This window comes from Dermacentor silvarum, chromosome 3 (genome assembly GCF_013339745.2).
Source record: "Dermacentor silvarum isolate Dsil-2018 chromosome 3, BIME_Dsil_1.4, whole genome shotgun sequence".
Lineage (NCBI taxonomy): Eukaryota > Metazoa > Arthropoda > Arachnida > Ixodida > Ixodidae > Dermacentor > Dermacentor silvarum.
In genome coordinates this window covers 119,624,004-119,644,230 of record NC_051156.1, presented here as the reverse complement: position 1 = coordinate 119,644,230, position 20,227 = coordinate 119,624,004, and the positions used below count along the sequence as shown (strand labels likewise).

The 20,227-nt window shown below is 45.8% G+C and overlaps 1 protein-coding gene across 2 annotated transcripts in view; it reads right to left on the bottom strand.

Moving 5' to 3' along the window:
* Positions 1–16,207, bottom strand: part of LOC119445748 (carboxypeptidase Q) — a 38,455-nt gene extending 22,248 nt beyond the window's left edge. Inside the window, exons 1-5 of one of the 2 annotated variants that reach the window (XM_037710034.2) lie at positions 15,953–16,083; positions 13,098–13,625; positions 9,716–9,965; positions 5,539–5,642; positions 4,477–5,152 (exon numbers count right to left, since the gene is read on the bottom strand). In XM_037710034.2, the coding sequence (XP_037565962.1) occupies positions 4,580–5,152; positions 5,539–5,642; positions 9,716–9,965; positions 13,098–13,598 (1,428 nt within the window). In that variant the 5' untranslated portion in view covers positions 13,599–13,625; positions 15,953–16,083 and the 3' untranslated portion in view covers positions 4,477–4,579. Of the gene's footprint in view, positions 1–4,476; positions 5,153–5,538; positions 5,643–9,715; positions 9,966–13,097; positions 13,626–15,952 lie in introns of those variants that run through there. The other variant, XM_049663586.1, reaches the window with a different exon arrangement.
* Between the last annotated feature and the right edge of the window lie 4,020 nt (positions 16,208–20,227).

Below are 20,227 nucleotides of genomic sequence, written 5' to 3'. Positions count from 1 at the left end.
TAAACAATATGCCGTTCTGCGTCCTTAAAAATGAGAAAAGAAAGAAAAAGGCAGTGCAGATTTATGACGATCAAGTGTCTTCGAATATGACGTTAGTTCAGTGGCGCCTTAAAGCTATGCCATTGTAAGATGACTTCAGTTCTGAGGGTGATATGTTGTAATTCCGTGAAATGAGTCACGTAGGCCGTAAATAATTAAGTGCGGGGCTCGTATGCTATTGCTATCACGTCTTCGAATAGACGCTTTGATGAGAACTTGCAGAGCGTGGGGATGACAGCTGCCTTGGGTCTCCTGATTTATTTTTAAGCAGAAGCTGCGACAGAAAACAGCTGATCATTACATATGTTCCTAAGATAGTTTTCACTCTTGGATACTACGTGCTAAGCTTTTCCTGACACCTTGGAAAACTTGTAGTGACTTCTGAAGGCACTTTCCCGGGTGGCATTAAAAGCACTGTGACTGCGACTAATTCTGAACATTGTAAGGTGCCTCAAAGCGCGTGCGCGGACAATTGTTATTTGCCTGTCCTCGTTTCTATTATCCTGATAGTTTTTCGCATTTCCTCTTATTTCGGTGAAGGGTAACTAGCCATTGAATTTTTGTTGTTAACGCCCTCTTATTTGTTTTTCAATTCCTGTCTTTCTGGTTAGCTCAGGAAATAACTCACTACAATAGACGGTAAAACTGGGCAAGTTGGCCAATCTTCACAATAAAGGCAGCGCAAAAATACCAGCAGCACAAAGCAGGGATGTACATAGTGCAGACGCTGAAATAACAATTGACTGGCTTATTGCACACATCCAAGAATAACTACGTCAGCGCCTGTCCTGTGTACTTTGTAAAGTCTTATGGTGCCATTATTTTTGCGTTGCTTTTAAAAATTCACTGCTACGAACAAAACAGGGTTCTTAAATGATATCATCGCAATCTTGTTTAAAGAAATACCGACGACGTGCCTTTAGCTGTATTTCCTGGTTGTGCTCACATTCTACACATAAATAGCTGTGGCTCCGCTTCCGAGGTGTAAAACTGTGTTCGAACGAGGGATGTTTCAAGCTTGAGCCAACGTCTCGACAAGGGGATTCAGATTTGCTTTGAGGTAACCAAAGTCCTGCTGTCGAAACGGCTGCTCTAGTCAGAGACATCCATTGTTCACCTCGAAGCAGCGAGGCGGTGTCTATGAATGCTTATCGCCTTCTGGTAATAACATGCTGGGAACAGCTTGTTGCTTCCAGTTCCGACGGTTTTTGCGTGTTAGGCTCGTACGCATACTTATGACGCATAGCGAGTCAGTACATATTTCGAAATATCGTTGGTCTGATTTTGTAAGGTGAGTTTGCTGCTTGTCGGGCACTTTCCATTTAGGCTTTTTAAGCGGTCATGCCATATTTGTTGAGGTAATGTCGGAGGTAATTTATGCTCAATATATTACCATCCCTATTTCGACCTCTCAAAATGCTGTCTGCCAGTGTCTTCAGGTGGGTAACAGCAAGAGGTTTGGTCATTTAAGGAGACAGAGAACGCTGTTAGTGATTCAGGGGGCTGTGGCGTTGTTAAGAGGAAGGGTTGTTCCAGGCTCTCTATATCTGATTGTATGGACCAATGACAAAATGCTTAGCTGCCATGCTCTTGTACTGTACTTGTTCGTGTGCATAAAAAACGGGAAATGCAAGAAAGATAAGAGAAAGAATTCTGTTGCACATCTGTGAATGTGCAAGCAGCACCATTTCACTAGAGTGTTTTAGCTGAGCGCTTGCTGTCCGCTCCGCTCAGACCGGCATATGCTAGAAAATACCACACAACCGCTTAGCGGGAATGCTATTGCGCTTGCGCACAACGCTCATGCTGGCAGCGGAACGCAGACCGCATCCCTCGCTCCGCTACAAAGCCGACTGAGCTGAGCGTGACAGCGTGTCTGCTTGGCCTCTTCGTCGTTTTGCAGCCGAGTTGATAGCGCGTCGCTCGGGTCTCGGCAAGACGAGCTTATCAAATGCGTAATCTACGCAGTTCCCAGCAGTATCTCAGAGCGTGAAATCTGAGCGGAGCGGAGCTCTGCTAAAACTGTCTACTACCAGTGAGCTCAATAGATGGCTGGCTCGCCTTTTTTTAGGACATATTATGAAAAATGCTTCTATAATATTCCAGTGTCAGTCGGTCTCTGTGTCGGTGTAATACCTGCACCGAGCAGCTCTGCGCGTTGCCTCGTTGGTGCTGCTACAATTTCTTTATCTCTCTCATTCTCATTTTCTCTTTCTCTCTCCCGAGCATAGCGCGCGCCACGCGCATTCTCTCCTTCCCTTATCTTAACGTCCCATGTCAGGGCAACATGTGCACGGCACGGAGAGGAGGCGAAGCACATGCCACTCCGCGAGGTGGTTGCCAGGCAACGCGTGGTGATGTCATCGCCAGGCGCAGTTTTTTGTTCGCACTACGCGGCCTAACCAAGAGCTTCAACAGCTCCGCTGCTAAAACGTTTCAGCCAGTTCCGCGGATAGCGCCCGGGGACCCACGTCACAAGCGTTCCTTTCGATCGGTGAAGATCACGGCTCAAATGTGCGTGAAAGAGATGCCACAATGGTGCGTCCAAGGTAAATGTCCAAAAAGGACTGCAGCACGTAGCCAACTTGCTCAGTGTCTAATGCAGAAGTTCACTATGATAAGTGCGGGGCTGCATGTTGAGGATGTGTCTGTCGCAATGTTATCCAACTTCAGGGTTTATCATGGTGGTCTTTTACTGCACGGTATAGATGCCAGTGTTTTATGAAGCGCCTGATGTCTTGTCGCCAGGGGATTATCTGTAGGCTGAAGAGACATGTAATTTGTAGAACATGAAATTTTGTTGTATATGCCTCCTAGTTGCAATACGGTAAAAAAAAATCACGCAGGAAGTCCGCTTGAATTCTCTGAGTATGCGGAATCATTGTGCCATTTCCTCATCTCCACGCAGCCCGGTGTCATTATCAATCTCATCAAACTTCAACCGACCAATATAAACACTTCTCAACCCTTATTGGTATCCTTGTCAACCCTTATTTGTCGTTATCAACCTTATCGGACATGATCCGACCTTATCAACAATTATGGATTGTTGTCAACCGTATTTGACTCAATCCAACCCTTATCAACCCTTATCGTTCCTTATCAAGCTTATCAGGATTGCTCCGATTATTATAGGCCCTTATCGCTCTTTAGCACCTTATTCATCCGCAACAAATCATTATCAACCGTGATCAGACCCACATAACCCCTCATCACTCCTTATCATCCTGATCAAGTCATTGACTGCTTATCTGTCAGTATTTCGCGACGCGAAGCGCATGAGCCCTCAGAGGTCCGCGGCATGCGTTTCGGTGGACGCATCCTGCATCCACCGAAATGAATCGGAGATGTGGCGCGTGTTTGGCATGAAATTTTCACAAAGTCGGAATTTTCCTTACGTCTAGAAAGCGCGAAAGTCGGCTCTGCATGTGGTCCTAGAGTTGGCTTTTATTCCACCATCACCATATCTTTCAACAAAGTCTTCATTGGAACTGTTCTCCTTCGACGTTTGTTTGGTGCCGCCGGTACAACACATGCATCTATGGTTCCGACAAATTCCCCTTCTGCAAGCGTGGGTGTTTGGCCTAGTGAGTAAGACAGTCGGCGTCTGAGCGTGGGGTTGTAGTTTCGCAACTCGCCTGCGTCAACGTTCTTCCTTTCGAATTTATGTTGTGTTGTGCACTAATTGCTTTATAGCGATTCGTCTTACGTGACGGACAGGTTTCCTCATTAGAAATGCTTAGAAATGCATTAGAAAGGCTTAGAAATGCTTACGCATTCAAAATTGTGAGGTAGCGGTAGAACATACCATCGGGAATGCTTTTTGTTATTTAGTTTACGTTTTCGAGGCGATTGAGCATGGCGCTAGTGTAGCACGATGCTAAGGCCATACTGGTTAGCGCAGTAAAGTTGTGGAAAATCTATACAATCTATACAAGGATGTATACAAGGAACAGTATTTGTGATGACCGAGAACTGTACTGCAGCTGACTGCTTTCAGACTTACTGTAACTTCATTCACGTCAATATGATCCACGCGACATTAGGTTTGACTAGTGTGTGCCATAGCCCAGGCATGGCGAAGTATTACAAACATTTACGGTGACTTGCGAAAACAAAACATTTGCAAATGTTTATGCTAAATGGCTCGGCAATGAGCATAATGCGGTACAACCACTATTACGTTCAACAATCGACATTTTTAAGCCGCAATGAAGTATCACTCATCAGGGACGTTTCTTTGCTCAAGGAGCATTCGACGACATATCGAATTGACTCCTGAAATTTTAGTGCTCCTGTGCCTGACCTGAAAAACAAGAAAGGAAAAGGTGTTATTTATTTACCGCTTCCATATGGCCATGCGTCGCGTATTCGTGATTATTTGAAAATTAAGCTTGGGTAAATATAAGTACAAAAGCAAACAAAACCCTCTTACTAAAGAAATTTATTTAAAAGCTAGCACAATGCGACGACTGATGAGTTTAACACTGAGCACTAGATGCGTCAGACATTGTGAATGCAAACAATTATTCCCAGGACATCACCGTGGGAGGTTCATGCTCAGGTCTGCAAAAATATACGAAGCGGCCGCCCACAGGGCTGTGCAGAGATCAAGTTCATGGCGGTCCAGCACACTCATCGTGTCCGCTTCTGTGTGGTGGAAGTAAAAGTATTTCTCGTTCGCCGTGCTCAGCGACGCTCCGGGCACGCCCTCTTTGATCCAGGACGAAAGGTCTGGAGCCGAAGCTCCTAGCGTAAGGCGCGTCGCGTTGATGGAAGCGAATAAGCCAAGCACTTCAGCCACGATGCAACGAGCGAGCTCGTTAGAGCCGGTATAGGAGAGGCCCAGAGGACGGAACGTTCCCGAGTCCGATTCCATGACGAGGTTCATGAGGTGCTGCTCACGCGCGAAGTGGCGGCGGAAGTATTCCGTTGCGCCCATGGTCTGTAATTCTTCTCCCGTCCAAAGGACGCAACGTAACGTGCGGCTAGGTTTGAGGCCAAGCCGTCGCAGAACAGCCAGAGCCCGCCACGAGATGAAGGCGCCCGCACCGTCGTCCATGGCGCCTTGACCGACGTCCCAGGAGTCCAAGTGACCGGACAGCAGAACCACCTGCAATATACGTGAGAATTTAGAGGAATTGTGCAATATTTTTTTCGTTCCACTTGTGTGAGTCCTGAAAAGAAGATAACACACGGTTGAGGAATCAGCTCCAGCTATCTCTCAAAATTACATACACGAATGGTACCGTGTAGGGGTTGAGCTTAACACAAATGAGCCACGTTGGCACGGTGGATCGAAGGATAATGAATACTACAATGCGCTCTGTGTTACTTCAATTCAGCTGGAATATAGCATGTGATTTTCATTTAGCAAAAAGAACCCATATAGTGTGAACGAAAAGCCCGTGGTGGCCGGCCCGAAACCCCAAGCGAATGAGGCAGTGGTATGCGTCATGAGCATTACGAGTGACAGAGCAAGTAGTTAGTGTATATTACCTCTTCCGGTTTGCTGTCACCGCGAATTTCCGCAATCGTGTTCCGAGAAACAGCAGGCGGCAGTGACATGGCTCCCATCACCAGCTTCACGACAGGCTCGGTTCCTAACACAAAATAACAAGTAGGCCAAGTGAACGTGTATTAGGCCACAAATGCCAATAGAGGAGAAGAAGCCATAGCACTACAGATGTAAGTACTTGGTAAAAAAATTTGAACCTGTTATTTTTGTTATGTCCCCGGGCATAGAAAGCGGCCAAAAAGAAAGCATGTAAGCTTTGAATTGGCCTCATAAACGGAGGATAAGTAAACACTGCGTTTTGACTTATTGAGGCTTCGTAACGTTACTCGACAAATACTTCAAAAGCAGAAAAATTGGGACACAGTAGTTTTGTGTTATTACTTCAGCACTCCTTTCCCCTAGTGTAAGACTTCTGAGCAGCTTCTGCACATTTAATTTATAGGTGTCCAAGTGTCTGATATCGTTTCTACAAATGCGGCTTGTGTAATTTACCACTTGGCAAACAAAATCCGCGCGCAATCAGGAATACTAAAGTTGCGTACGTGTGCAGAAAGTGCTTACAGCCTTTCCTCCCTAATAAAATAAAAGTGCGAAGGTTCCATGGTCAGCCAGACGAGAATGCAAGCTACGAAAAATTTCTGAGCGAATAAAGAAAGTGGGTTATTTGTCATAGAATGTCCCTATATTAGAGCACTGCACGGGCTCGAGCTTGGTCAATAGGCACTATTTTCAAGATCAGTAGACTCACATGTAGATGATAAAGGTTTCTCAAAAATTTGCCGCTCTGCGACCCGCGTCGGCCATGTCATCATTCCCATCACCCTTTCTTCGTCGGCGTTCCTAGCGCTTGCGTACCTACTTTCCTTTCCTTCTGCTCTTCCGTGGTGGCAGTGCCATCGAAACATCACGCGTGTCTAGTTTCCTCCGGCTTCTCGGGCGGCGGTCCCGTCGTCCACGCCAATGTACTCGGTGTTCAAGATTAAGCTTTACGGAATTTTTAAAAATCGCCTGTGATAGGTTGCATAATTATTATCTTTGAGCTGTTTTATTCGAAGAGTCGGACATTAGCAGCACGGGAAGTCGAAACAGATATCCAACTAATTACCAAAAATTGACTACTAACTTCTTAATTAATTACTTTACGACAAATATTGGAATTTACAAATTGTAGCCGGTGAGTTTGCAAGACGCATCCAGTTGAAATGAATTTCCAGGATGACACCAGTTTCCAGATATTATTTCCCAAAGTGTATGTGGGACGGAATACATAGGCGTTCAGGTCACTTCTGTGCTTGAATGTATAAAACAGCATTTTGGTAAAAATGTAAGTGGAACAGCAGTGCATTTTTACGGCGAGTTTGATGGCACATATCTCCAAACTGGTGTCATTGTGGACATTCATTCCTAATGGATACGCCTGACAAGCTCACCGGCTACAATTCGTAAAAATTGCAATATGTGTCGTAAAGTTATTAACTAAGAAGTTAATTAGGGATTTTTTCTTATTTAGTTAATATGTGTTGCGATTTCTCGTGCTACTACAGTCCGCCTCTTCGAATAACCCAGCTCAACGATAAGAAATATGTCACCTGCCACAGGCGATCCTTAAAAATTTCGTAAAGCTTAACCTTGAACACCCGGTATATAAAAAACAGAAACACAAGTAGCCGTTCTCAGTTTTGAATTTTACTTCTCTTCTGTCGTCGTAATGGGGAGGCCGCGTACAGTCTGGAATCCCGAGGAGCACCGCGCCTACGTGCAAAACAGCTTCGTTACTCATCTACGTTCACAGAGTGGAATGGCTCATGATTTTTTTCATGGTTTTTGTCAGGCTTAGAAATTTCCGGAAATTTTACATCAATATACATGACAGATATTACCACTTTTCAAAGTAATTTCAAGAGCCAGATGGAAACCCTGCACCTCTTGGACACTTTCGATACTGCCAAACAAATAATGTAGAGCAGCTGCATCTATCACTGCCGTGCCACTGACGTAAAATACCAAACAAGCAAAGCCAAGTATGTCTCCGTTCCTCATCAGCAAGATTACTATGGTTGAAAAACCACATGAAAGCTGTAGTATGGTTCCTGCTCTGCCTCACCGCTGCAATATCGAGGGAATGAAAGCGGTAAAAACGCCACTGTTGAATACATTTCTTGCTCCAGCCGTACTGAGGGCATTGTGTACTTTTTATACATCCAGCACAAATGGTAAAACGTAAACAAAGCCAGGATGTTACATCATAGCTCTAAAGGACGCGTGAACTAGTGGTGCTTATGGACGGTAGACTGTATACCGATTCCTTTACCTCAATTTTGTAACTTTTCTTATCACCCACCATTCACGCCGGCCGATTCCGTAATAAGAAGCTCAGCACTGCTCGGACCACTGATAAAGCGATGAAGTGCGCAAATAGGCATTTTAATAGGATGGCAAATATTCCGGTACAGCCGGCATAGTACGCACCTGCTAGAGCCTATAAGTGTCCTTTGAGATCAGGTAGCGTTTTCATTAATATGGGTACCGATAACGTCGGAGGCAATGGCCCCCCTGTACATTCAGCATAGGTACAAGATGATGATGATATGTGGGGTTTTAAGGCGCTAGGGCCAATCATGACCAAAGATCGTCAATACGTACAGGAGAACGTCCCGCAGTTACACAACTGATGAGATATATGAGTGTGCTCAGGAAAATCAGTTGTGCCTGAGCACATTACACAAAGCGAGCAACGTCGAAACCGCGCAACTGCTGAAAACTGCGAAAAGTTCGGCAGGTGTTACACTCCTGTAACACAAGAAGGCGAAAGTCTGCTGCACATTTGGTAATTCACTAAGTTATATAATCGGGACTAGAGTTCTTGCAAGACATAACGAGCCACAACGGGAAGTGCACGTGTGGCACTAAGGAGACCTCCTGAACGCACAAATGAACACTTAAAGCTGTAACTAAAGTGTAGCATGTTAAAGCACGCACTAGGTCACACCTTTAGCCAGTGAGATGGCTGCGACGTGACGTGTGCAATCATGCACGCACTAGGCAAACCTTTCGTAAGCCAGAACCAAGGAGCCGCTGTGTCTTCATGGAAGCGCGCTCGTCTCGCACCCCGCAGGCACAAGGTCGATTCCCACCCAGACCGAAATGTACGAAACTTTCTTTTAAAAGCCACTAACTTACTTTGTTTATAGGAACCTCCCTGAGAAATGTGACTTCAATCCGAGAGCTCTTTGTGGCGTCGGCCATTTTTCGCCATGGCGTAGTTTTGCCAAGGTCAGCGCTAAAGGCACGCGAAGAGCACCGCAACGTAAACACCTAAGGATGGAACGACGAAGATATTACGATGACGTCGAAAGGACCAACAGTGGGATGGCGGTTCTGAATTGATGACGACGGTATAATGACGGCAGCGGGGCGACCACAGCATGAAGGTAATGTAATATAATAGGATGAGGACGAGTGTATGACGACGACTGTTTACGACAACGGCGTGACAACGACGATAAAACGAGAACCAGTTGACGAAGCTGGAATGCCGACGATAGAGCGACCACGACAACATGTCGACGACGGTATGACGAGGACAGTGTAACATGACGACGATGACATGACAACGGCGGCTTCATGACGAGTGGATGACGACATCGTGATTACCATGGAATGAAGAAGGAATGACTGGTGCCTGAATGAATATATGTTCTGACACGATTGTCTCAATATATATGCCGTGGATTTCATTCCACCCAGCAGCGGAGAAATTCTCAAGAACTTTGTGGCTATGAAGAGTGGCCCATACGCAATGTCACATGCACGGTAACCCAAGTGGGCGCCTAAAGGGGTCATTGAAGAGTGACACATACCCAGATGCACATTTTCAATTTGCCAAGTTGGCGAGAAGGAGATTCATTGAAGAGCGGCAGATACCGAATGCCACGTACCCAGTGACCCAAGTTATTTCGACGGTTAGTTTCGAACCCTGCTCTATCTGCGGGGCAGCCCAGTGCTCTATCCATTAAACCATGGACTACTCAGGGACCCGAAATGGCTGGTAAACAGTTTCAGAACCGGCCCGAGAAAGCCGCAGCTCACCAAAAGTGCGCGTGGTTTTCTATACATGGTGACTATATATGTCACCATGTGTTTATATAGTTTTTTCACCTCGTTCTTGCAATCGAGCCAGAAGTTCGGCGTCCTCGACGGTGATAGATGCAGTCGGTATCATGGTGGCGTTTTCGTCGTACAGCATGTAACCCGTGTGCGGGCTGTTGATCGACATGGGCGTCAAGGAGCGCACGAGTGCGGCCACGGCACCTGCCTTCGCCGCTGCCGAGGCTCCCTGCACGCGGTACTTGAGCGTCTTCCCGTAGGTGACGAACTCCTGGTTGAACACAACTATTTTGCCCTTTGCCTGCAGCGAGAGCCAAACATCTTAGAAGCATGGGCAGTATTTCATATGCACGTGATTTAAGTTTCGCACAACCTTGACAATCATCAAAGTCTGCAATTGCCTGCACTAAATTCACTTAATATTAAGCGATTATAAAGCCGTTTTTGGCTATATATATAAATATATGTATATATAGCAGGATAAAAGTGAGATATCTCATGATCAAATAAGAAATTAGTGCACAGTTTGAGACTGTTCAAAATAGCTGGAGCGTTGGCGGTTACCGGCTGCAACATAAGACATCTGAGTATTAAAGGATGTTCTTTCGACAGCTGCAGAAACGCGCTATGCGGAGGTCTGAGAACAGTGAAAAGAAGAGATGAAAGACAGAGACAGTAACCAGATTAACTGTCTGGGTACACTGGGGGAGAGAAGAAAGGGTAGAAAAGACGAGGAGAAAAGAAGAAGAGGTGCAGAGAATTTTGCCGCACAAACGCGACGAAGGCAAATGGCAACCGCTATAGAGCTTTTTATTCAGTGACGATGGTTTTTTAAGGCACACTAGCGCTTTTAGAGCAACACAAACTGACGTCAACTGTGACTAGAGTTGAAGAATTATCTTTTGAGTAAGAAGCGACTATCATGTTTGCCGAGGCTAGTTCAGTCCTATTTTCTTTGTATTTATTTATTTATTTATTTCAATACCTTCAAGGCCCAACGTGCTACAGAAGTGAGTGGGGAACAATTATACACAGAGAACAATATAGGAACAATAAACGTTGTGAAACAAGAACAAAATAATGCAGCTGCTGAGAGTATAAATAACGTTCAACTGCAGATTTAAATGCAATTACATCGGTCAGTTGTGCAATAGAGTGCGCGTTAAGACGAAGACAATCCCAAACAGGGAACACTTTGCACCCAAAAGCTCTCAATTCGAGACTTCGGGCCATTCAGATGAGGAAGGCGTATGCATTACTGAATACCTACTCCGAGCGATCAACGACAGACCATTCTTACGTCATTGTCAGCCTTGGAAAAGGTGGAGCTTTAGATAGATAATCCAGGGTATCGCGCATGCACCTTAATGTAGGCAAATCGATTAAGGCTAGAAGACAAGCAAGGCTGCCGAATTAAGAGTTCCTGCAGAACTACCACAAAGGTGAAGCTAAGTGATGTTAAAACAGGCTGGCATGATCTCGCATGTGTGGTGCTTCTTAGTTCGCATGATCTTTCTGTTCCGAGTTTTTCGTCTATAGTTTTTCATGGACATTTTCATCGGGGAGAGCTAGAACTTTTCGCCTTGACCGAGGTACGGGAAGCACGCGCAGCAGCGTCGGCAATACTTCTGCGCAGAGGTTATCGCACAATTACCACAGCCTAGAGGGCATTATGGCGACGCCCAGAGTGTTCTAGTTCAAAAGGTCTATGGTGCAAACCACAGTTGTGGAGTAGGGCCATCCATTCCATTCCCACTCCATTCCGGATAGTAGAAATCTCCGTTAAGTCCATTCCGTTTAAGTCGTCGCGATGGTGAGAGTTGGACCATTCCCAAGCAGCAGTGGCTGAGTTCAACCATTCTCTTCTTCCAATTCCAGTAAATGAAACGCTTTCTCTCCTATTGTTTACTGCATGTGCATGTGTGCCACGTCACAAAAGCGCATTTTTGAAGTCTCAACAACCTTAAAAATAATTTGATTTGGCTGAAGTAACCGCAAGAAACACACGAGACGAAGAAGAAAGAGACAACACGAAGCGAGTTTTGCCCCCTTTTCCCGTTTTGTTTTTGTTTTCTCGTTGCTTTTCGCGTGCACACGTGTGTCTTATCCATATAAGCTCGGCGTTCTTTTCATTAAATCAACAGTTGCCGGTACCATTTCGTGTTGTCTTTTTCTTTCTTCGTCTCGCGTTTTTTTTTTTTTTGCGGTAACTTCCCAAATCATGAATCACCACCTGGCCTACACCCACACTCTTCTAAGTTATAAATAATGTAACGTACTCGTACAATAATTTTCGCACAAGCAACACGTTCGTTGCCTGTTTTCTCTATCAGCGCGCTGTTGTGTGCAATCTCTCTAATGAGTACTGTTTTGAAGCGAAGCTATTTCTGTTTTTGTTTTTTGCGAGCACTCACTTCCTGACCATGACTGCTTGCTGCTGTCTTTCTGAATAGCCCATACTTAAAGAAATATCACCGCTCCTTCCACTCCGTAAACATGGTCGAACAGCAAAGATGTGTTAGTTACACCGAGTGTCCGCGTTTCCCCGCGTTCATGCCGAACACGCGCGGTGTCCGTGACTGTAGCCGATGCCTCTGGCGGCGGCTCGGCAGGTTTTGACCAGAGAACTGGACACTCGTAGAGTAGCGTCAGAAGTCGCTGCCTCTTCTCGCCTCGCAGCGTTTCAATATAATATAATTTCCTGTTCTAAATAGCGATCTAAAACAACAAGGTGGAGATGATTGAACAGGAAACAAGCCAGTTTGATACAGACATTGCAGACATATGTCAGTATTACAGATTCAAAAATTTACTTCGCCAAGTGACACTCTAGTAACGGCAACTGTAATCCCGTCCTGGAGCGAAAACGTTCTTGCCTATGTCGCTTAGGGCATCATAAAACACAGTTACCTATACAATGTGCGTGGTGACAATTCATTTGTTCCTTCTCGATCATTGATTTGCTTATTTCCTTATTAACGTCCATTAGCGTTTTTAAAAAAATCTTTCCTCCCGCAATTCTTGGATTAGAACCAAATTGCTTCAATTCTGTAACAGTTCTGTTAATGGACACAAAAATCGTTGAAGAACATTTTGGTTACATATTTCTGAAATTTATCCTGAAATTTAGCACAAACAATTTTATTAAGGTTAAGAGGATATTTACAGAGATTACGCGAATGTCGTAGGAAGGAGCAAGCAATGGGAGGCAACGTAGGGAGATCAACCAGAGGACTGTTCGATGTGCTACTGTAGAAGGTTGGTGTGGGGTAAGGCGAAATAAGATGGAAAGGGTGAAAGAGAATGGGTGAACACTGCACGCCAATAAGGTGATCCACATCATGAACTGCATACAGCAACTTGGGACGGTTCGCTACAGGAGCTGCTCCTGTGGCGCTGCATTCACAATACGGCGATTGATTAAAGCACTTACCTTGCTCGAATTCTCTTCGAGCTCTTCGAAGCACCCAACGACCAGCACCGGCGCTGTGATGCCACCTGGCGGTGTGGCCACACTGTTTCCCAAGCCCAGGATGTCCATTCGCTTCAACCTGGGCTCCACCATCCACGCTTCTTCGTGGCCCCTCTGCCAGTTTACCACGCTCGCGTTCTCAGTATGCACGAAGTCTAGTCCTTGGCCTCGCAGCATGTCGAACATGTAGTCGATCGAGTCTTCCAAGCTCTTACTGCCGGACGGCCTGGCGCCGAACGTGTCCACGAACTTGGCCAGTTCCTCGTAGGTCACATTTTGTTCGTCGCCGTACACAACGGTGTCTATGATCTTGTCTACGATTGGCTTGTATTGACGGATCTCGCGGAGCAAACGAGGAGGAAGCAAGGTGTTGCTGTCGCACGTATATTGGTCTTCGGATCGCGATATTACTGCTGCATGAAGCACAAGGAGCGTGCAGGTGAAAGCGTAAAACCAGGTCATTGTTCGCCCTTTGCGATGACTGTTCCCCTGCAAACGAAGAAACTATTATCAATATGCGATTATCATTAGGTCTTTCAGACTGTGAAAGGTGAGAGGAAATAAAGGAAGTAGTGCAGGATCTACAACTAAATATTGCTATGACCACAGGGATTGCTAGATGTACTCACAAACTAGCGGAGAAATATCTTGCATGTAAAGGAAATAAAAGGAATAAAATACGAGTATAGAAATCCTCACAGTACCTTACTAGCAGTAAAAGAAATTATGCAGATCTCAGGCAGAAGTGATAATTAGTGTTATGCGAGACATTTTGCAGGTATCTGGTATACCAGTGGTGAGCCCACCATTGGTCCAGTATTCTTTTTTTTATTAAAGAGGCCCGAAACAGGGCGAGAAGGGAATCTACTTAAGGCAGAGTGTCTGGAATGAAACAAAGAATGCTTCGCAATAAATAGTGTCGTTCAGACGATTGGCGAACACGGTGAATGATAATGAAGAACATTCATTCTAAAGCAGGGTAGCGGTGAGGCTCCTGTCGCCGCGACTTATTGCATGTGGCGTTATGCTGGCAAGCCTAAATTCCCGGTAGCGGTGGCCATGTTCCAATGGAATTGGGATGTAAAAGAAAGTAATGTATTGAGCGTGTATGTAGGTTATTGAGTCCTACTCGGATCTAAGTTATTACTACTCCATTTTCTGCGCTTGTCAAACTTACTATTGTGGAGTCCCAAATATAGGCCCGGTCTTGCTTGGCGACATTAAAGTTCATCAAACAATTAGTCAGCACTTTACAGGGTCTTGCCTTCTATTAGGATAAACATCGCAATGGTTTCGTCATTGTGTGTTCTTTTTGAAGTTCAAGTTAATCAGCAATTTTCCAACTGTCACGTGTGTCCATCGCATTACCGTCCACGTGTCCTTTGCACTGTTGCGGAAGTACTGTGCCTTTGTTAGGCTACCAATGGAATACAGAAGGAATGCATGTCATGACATTCCGGTAGAAGGAGCTCAGAGATTCCGAAACATCAGATTATTTTCTGCGACCGGGTGAGCAACACACATTTATGAACGAGCGACCCTCAAGGGCCACAAAACATTCTGCAATTTGCATAGTTGCGGCTCCCGGGAGGGTTTTGATACGCCTATATTTATCGATGCCGCAGACAACGGAGAAAGTTCTTTCTTCTATTTACCTGTCTCGGCTAGCACTAACTGAGTCTAACACTTGGCGGTGCCGCGTATAATATTATTGCCTAAGGATTTATATTTACGGCCGTTTATTTGCACGAAATAGAGATATTCTTAACGACTCCGTGAATTCTTTGTAAAAAGGTGAAGTTCTGATTAGGAAACTAGTAGTTGCCCGGAACTTCGTAAGGCGGCTTTCAAGCTACAAAAGTCGAACAAAGTAACAATATAGCACAAATGTCTAAACGGTTAACGCGTTGCTGCTGACTTTTTGGGTGAGACTCGTGTGAGGTACTGCACACAACTAGAGGTGAGGTGAAGTAAGTTGCTGAGGTAGTAGCTACATTTTTATGAATACAAACCAACGAGCACGAAGGAGAATACGCTAACTCGAAAGACCACACGGCTAGTGCTTCGAAACGCCATATTGACTCGTCCTGTCATATTCCTCTTTGTTAGCTTACTTCTCCGTGTTCGTATTTCAGCATTCGTGAACTAGAGGTCCATGTTTCGGGCTTGGTCTTAAGGTTGCCAGCCCTCCAAATTTAGCGGGACAGTTTGACTTGTGAGTAAATATCCCGAATCCCAACCTGAAGCAGTCGGGACGGCCAAAAGTACAAACTTTTGCTTTTTTTTTCAACTAAATAGCAATCAGTAAACCATATTTCCTTTTTATAATGCCTGATAGCTAGCTTGGTTACACATTCTTCTCCTTTGTCTTGTGCTGCGTTGTCATAAACATAGGGGTGGTTTCGTTTGTATCGTGCCTCTAGTAATGCTGTAGACCCTAATCATTCGCAGTATGTCTATCGATGTGCTTGTATTCATGTCAGCCAAGCAACTACTGCACCTTTCTTAATTTATATCGCAGCGTAGTAGGGCTAAAAAATGGTAACATTGTTGAACGTGTGGACTGACGGCTCTTGGCACTGACAGGATCAGTGCCCGGAGCCACGATAATAACAAAAGTCAGCGCACTACAACAATCGTAGCAGCCGAATAACTGAACTTTCGACTAGTCGGTGCTGGCTCATTCTGTGGGTTGTACTAGACGCACACTGACGAATCTTGCGTCGTCTGTCTGTTCTTTTCTGTAGGTGTGTGTCTTGCGCGACCCACAGCTAACTGGAACCAAAACGAGCGAGATGTAAAAAAAGATTACTTACCTGAAAAGTTGCACTGGTGTGGCTTCCAACGTTGGAGAGGACGCGACATGAAAGTCCTGCATGCCGAATTGAGAGACGAAGACCGTAATTTGAGCGCGTACAGCAGGCAGTCACGTGGGTGCACTTATAACTCGGCACTGATGTACGCGAGGAGAACTACCTCGCGTGAATTCACAGCACAATGATTCAAAAGAATGTTTTTTTTTTCTTATTGCCAGCGAGAACCGCTCTCCGCGCCTTGAACAGACGCCACGAAACTGCTTATTCGAGTCACGCAACGAGTATTCCTACCACGATTCTTCCAAGGGCGATCACTGATTATCGCCCCCAGGTGGAGAGTGCAAGCAAAACAGAAGAAGGACAAAAAGCATGGATCAAGAAAGGACAAATGCTGCGTGCAATAGCGCTTCGACGAGCTTACGAATCGAAACTGCGGTGAGCTGTGCGGGTCGGACCACCTTCATAATCGCCGCATCGAGAAGCACGAGGTCAAGAACGAGTTGCATCAGGTAGAATTGAATGATCGGTGTTAATTTTCCTAAGGGGCTGTAGCAGGACTCACGGGCACTGTGAGAGATGCCATAGTGGAGGTCTCCGGACTAATTGTGACTATGTGGGTCTCCTTAACGTGCACCCAAAGAACGATAGAGGATAGCTTTTGCATTCCGTCCCCATAGAAAGGCGGCCGCCGCGATCACAATCGAACTTGCGACCACGTGCTTAGAACACTAATGCCAAAGATGCAGCTGCGACTGGTGAGTTGCAAAAGAAGGCGCGCTTTTTAGGATTAACTTTTCATACATGCTGTCTTATTCTTCTCTCCATCTATCGCAGACTCAGTTACCCATTTTCATATATAGACGCCCCACGTGACGAATCACGGGGGGAAAAACACAATAGTAGAGTCACTGACGTCACGTTCTTGAAGCCGGAAGTACAGTCATTTTGCTGTGCTTCGAACTTACATTGTTACGAGTCGCCGGAAATATGCGCTGCTGATGCGCCTTAGAACTAAACCTACAAGGCTTCTCCAATAGTTTTAGTAAAGCAGACGCGTCTCTGTATTTACTATGGAACATTGAACAAGTCGACGAAGACCGGCGCCATGATTGCGTGAGCGCCTGTTGTGCTGGCTGACACTCACACTCGTAGCTCACAGAACCACACACGATTTTCAAGCTCAAAAACCATGCACACTCCGATTACAGCTTGTCTTGCGAACGGAATCTGCTTCGAGAAAGGCCCGGGCCGAAAACTTTTCTCTCACTTTTCTGATGCCAAGAGCAGCGAGAGCTTTACTGACGCGAATGCCTTGGAAACGATGATGTTTGGACCATCAGTCCCAGTGATTCTTTGCGAAAAACAGCATGCGACTTCCGCCACGCTCTCGCCAACACTGCCTGGCTGGCCTGGGCCTCTCCTAAGCTTGTCTCCCACCACGTGACAAATGAAAGTTGCTTTTATGATAGGAAATTATTTTGTCAATTTGGAGCAGTGTTCTATCACCATCCTTTTCGTTTTATCTCAGGAAGCCACGCAAAAGAGCCTCAGGCTGGAATACTGTTTATTCCATTTACCATTCATTTACCTCTGTGTAATTGATACAAGCTATAATAGTGCCTTATCACGTTCGATTCAATTGCGAAGGCTGAAAAATGTTATTGCAGTAATCATCGAAGTAAGCAAATATCTTAAGTGGAAGGAAGAAAGTTAGTGGACGCACTAGACATACCGCCGAAAGGTACTGCTTATGTCAATTACGGTGTTTGATGGTAGCGCTACAAACTATCGTCGAAACGTTTTGACAGACGCACGAAAGTGTGACGACTACGCAATCATGACGACAACGGAATCATGGCAGTGTGACAACTGTGCGTGGGCTGCGCATGACGACGGCTGCACGACGGCCACGGAATGACGACAGTATGACGACGGCCGCTTGAAAACGACTGCGAATCTGCGCTTTCTCCTGCGCTCGTTTACTACCCGCAAGCCAGATACCGCTACGACCATTCGCTTTAAAATTATGCAGCTCCGATGCACCGCGGGAGCCGGTCTGGTGAACTGAAAAGATGAAACAGCACACGCGGACAACCGATGCGCAGCTTATTTGGGCGCCCCGCAACTGTCAGTCGGAGGCGGAGAAGCGGGACTTGGAGCGACTACCGACCACAGCATCTAAACATTCCGACGCAATGAAGCTCTCGCGCGTCAGCGCACACATACATACATACATACATACATACATACATACATACATACATACATACATACATACATACATACATACATACATACTTACATACATACATACATACATACATACATACATACATACATACATACATACATACATACTTTACATACATACATACATACATACATACATACATACATACATACAATACATACATACATACATACCCGCTGCGGTGGCTCAGTCAGCTAAGGCGTTGCGCTGCTCAGCACGAGATCGCGGGATCGAATCACCGGCGCGGCGGCCGCATTTTGATGGAGGCGAAATGCCAAAACGCCCGTGTGCTTGCGTTGTAGTGCACGTTAAAGAACCCCAGGTGGTCAAAATTTATCCGGAGCCCTCAACTACGGCGTGCTCATAATCAGAACTGGTTTTGGCACGTAAAACCCCAGAAAGAAGAAGAATACCTACATATATACATACATAGCATACATACACACACACACATACATACATACATACATACATACATACATACATACATACATACATACATACATACATACATACATGCATACAGCTATGTTTTATAGTTGTTGTTCGGCGACGACCGCTCTCCGCCACTTCATTTGCGCGTAAGCACGTGCCATTTATTTGAGAGCTTAGATTAGACGGAGAAAGTCTAGCCACCGACCACAAAAAATGGGGAGAAAGAGTTAAAGTAAGCTGCATGATTTGAACTTATGCAATTTTTACAGCGAAGCTCTACATCTAAAATCCGTCCGTCCGATGTGCGCAGAATTATGGAGAGATGCTGGTGATAGTGCAGAAAAGGTTCATGCGCAATGTCACATATCCCTGTGGACTCCGGGTGGTGGGCTCCGGCACCTGTAGCGCGCCCTTGAACTACCCTTGTCACACGTAAAAGAGAAAGAGGAGCGCTCCATTGGCTGCACCGTGAGTGACGGTCGTTCTTCTACTTAGTTCAGCCGAGCACGCTTGCAGCAGCATCTCTCCGACTTCAACATTGGTAGGCCACGCATCGTACGAACTCCCGAACAGCGGGCAGCTTACAAAGAACAGCGTCGACGCAGCACCGTGAGAGCTCGTGTTCGCCGTGCCGATGCTGCAGTCCCGGGCACAAAAACAGGCCCGGGTGACCGAGAGCAAACAGCAACTGCGTACCGAGGATCCGGCAGCCTACGAAGCCGTCGTTTAATGAACCATCGGGATTACCCCGGGGAATAAACACCGGGCCGCACGTTCCAGCTTCACTGGTGAACATCTGCAAGCAGTGCTTGGCGGCGTTTGAAGTGAACTTTCGCAAAACGCCTCATTAAATGTTGTATACATTATTGCGATATGTGCAGTTCTCTATTGCCATCCTATATAATGGGTAATCTAACCCAATGTTTATGCACCACGTAGGCCACAGCTTTAAAGTCATACAATGTTTATGCGCACTGACTGCAGGGTACACTAGCTATATACAAATGCTAACAGAAATTACTACTTGTACGTATGCACGCTGTGACACAACGACGACGTGATGTCACAAGGGCGAATGCGAAGTTTGATGCTTAAATGACGGTGAGTAGAGTTTCATACTGATACAAGTACGACGCGAATGACAGTGGTAGGCCGATTATCGTTTCATAACCAGCCGTTGCCATACCGCTAGTCAAACGCAACCTGACCGTAACGCAACACGAAATTAAGGACGACACGATACCTTACTTGCTACTGGAGATAGACCCCACGGGCATCACGGCGAAACCATTCGCAAGTGGAAAACGCGGCAGATCAGACTATCAGACTGTTAAAACGCATTACCAACAGTCACAGCGGTATGAAGATGCAACACAATTAGGCTGGTGCAAGCCCTCGTCCTCAGTAGAATCACGTACTTGCTCTTACTTAAAGGTGGCAGATGTCGAGAAAGCGAATTAGAACGCTTAATCAGGAAAGTGTATAAGCAAGCCTTACGGTTACCAAGAACACGAGCACGGGAAATGGTTAGAACAAGGGTTGCACAACACGCTCGACGAATTATTCGAAGCGCACGACATAGCACAATA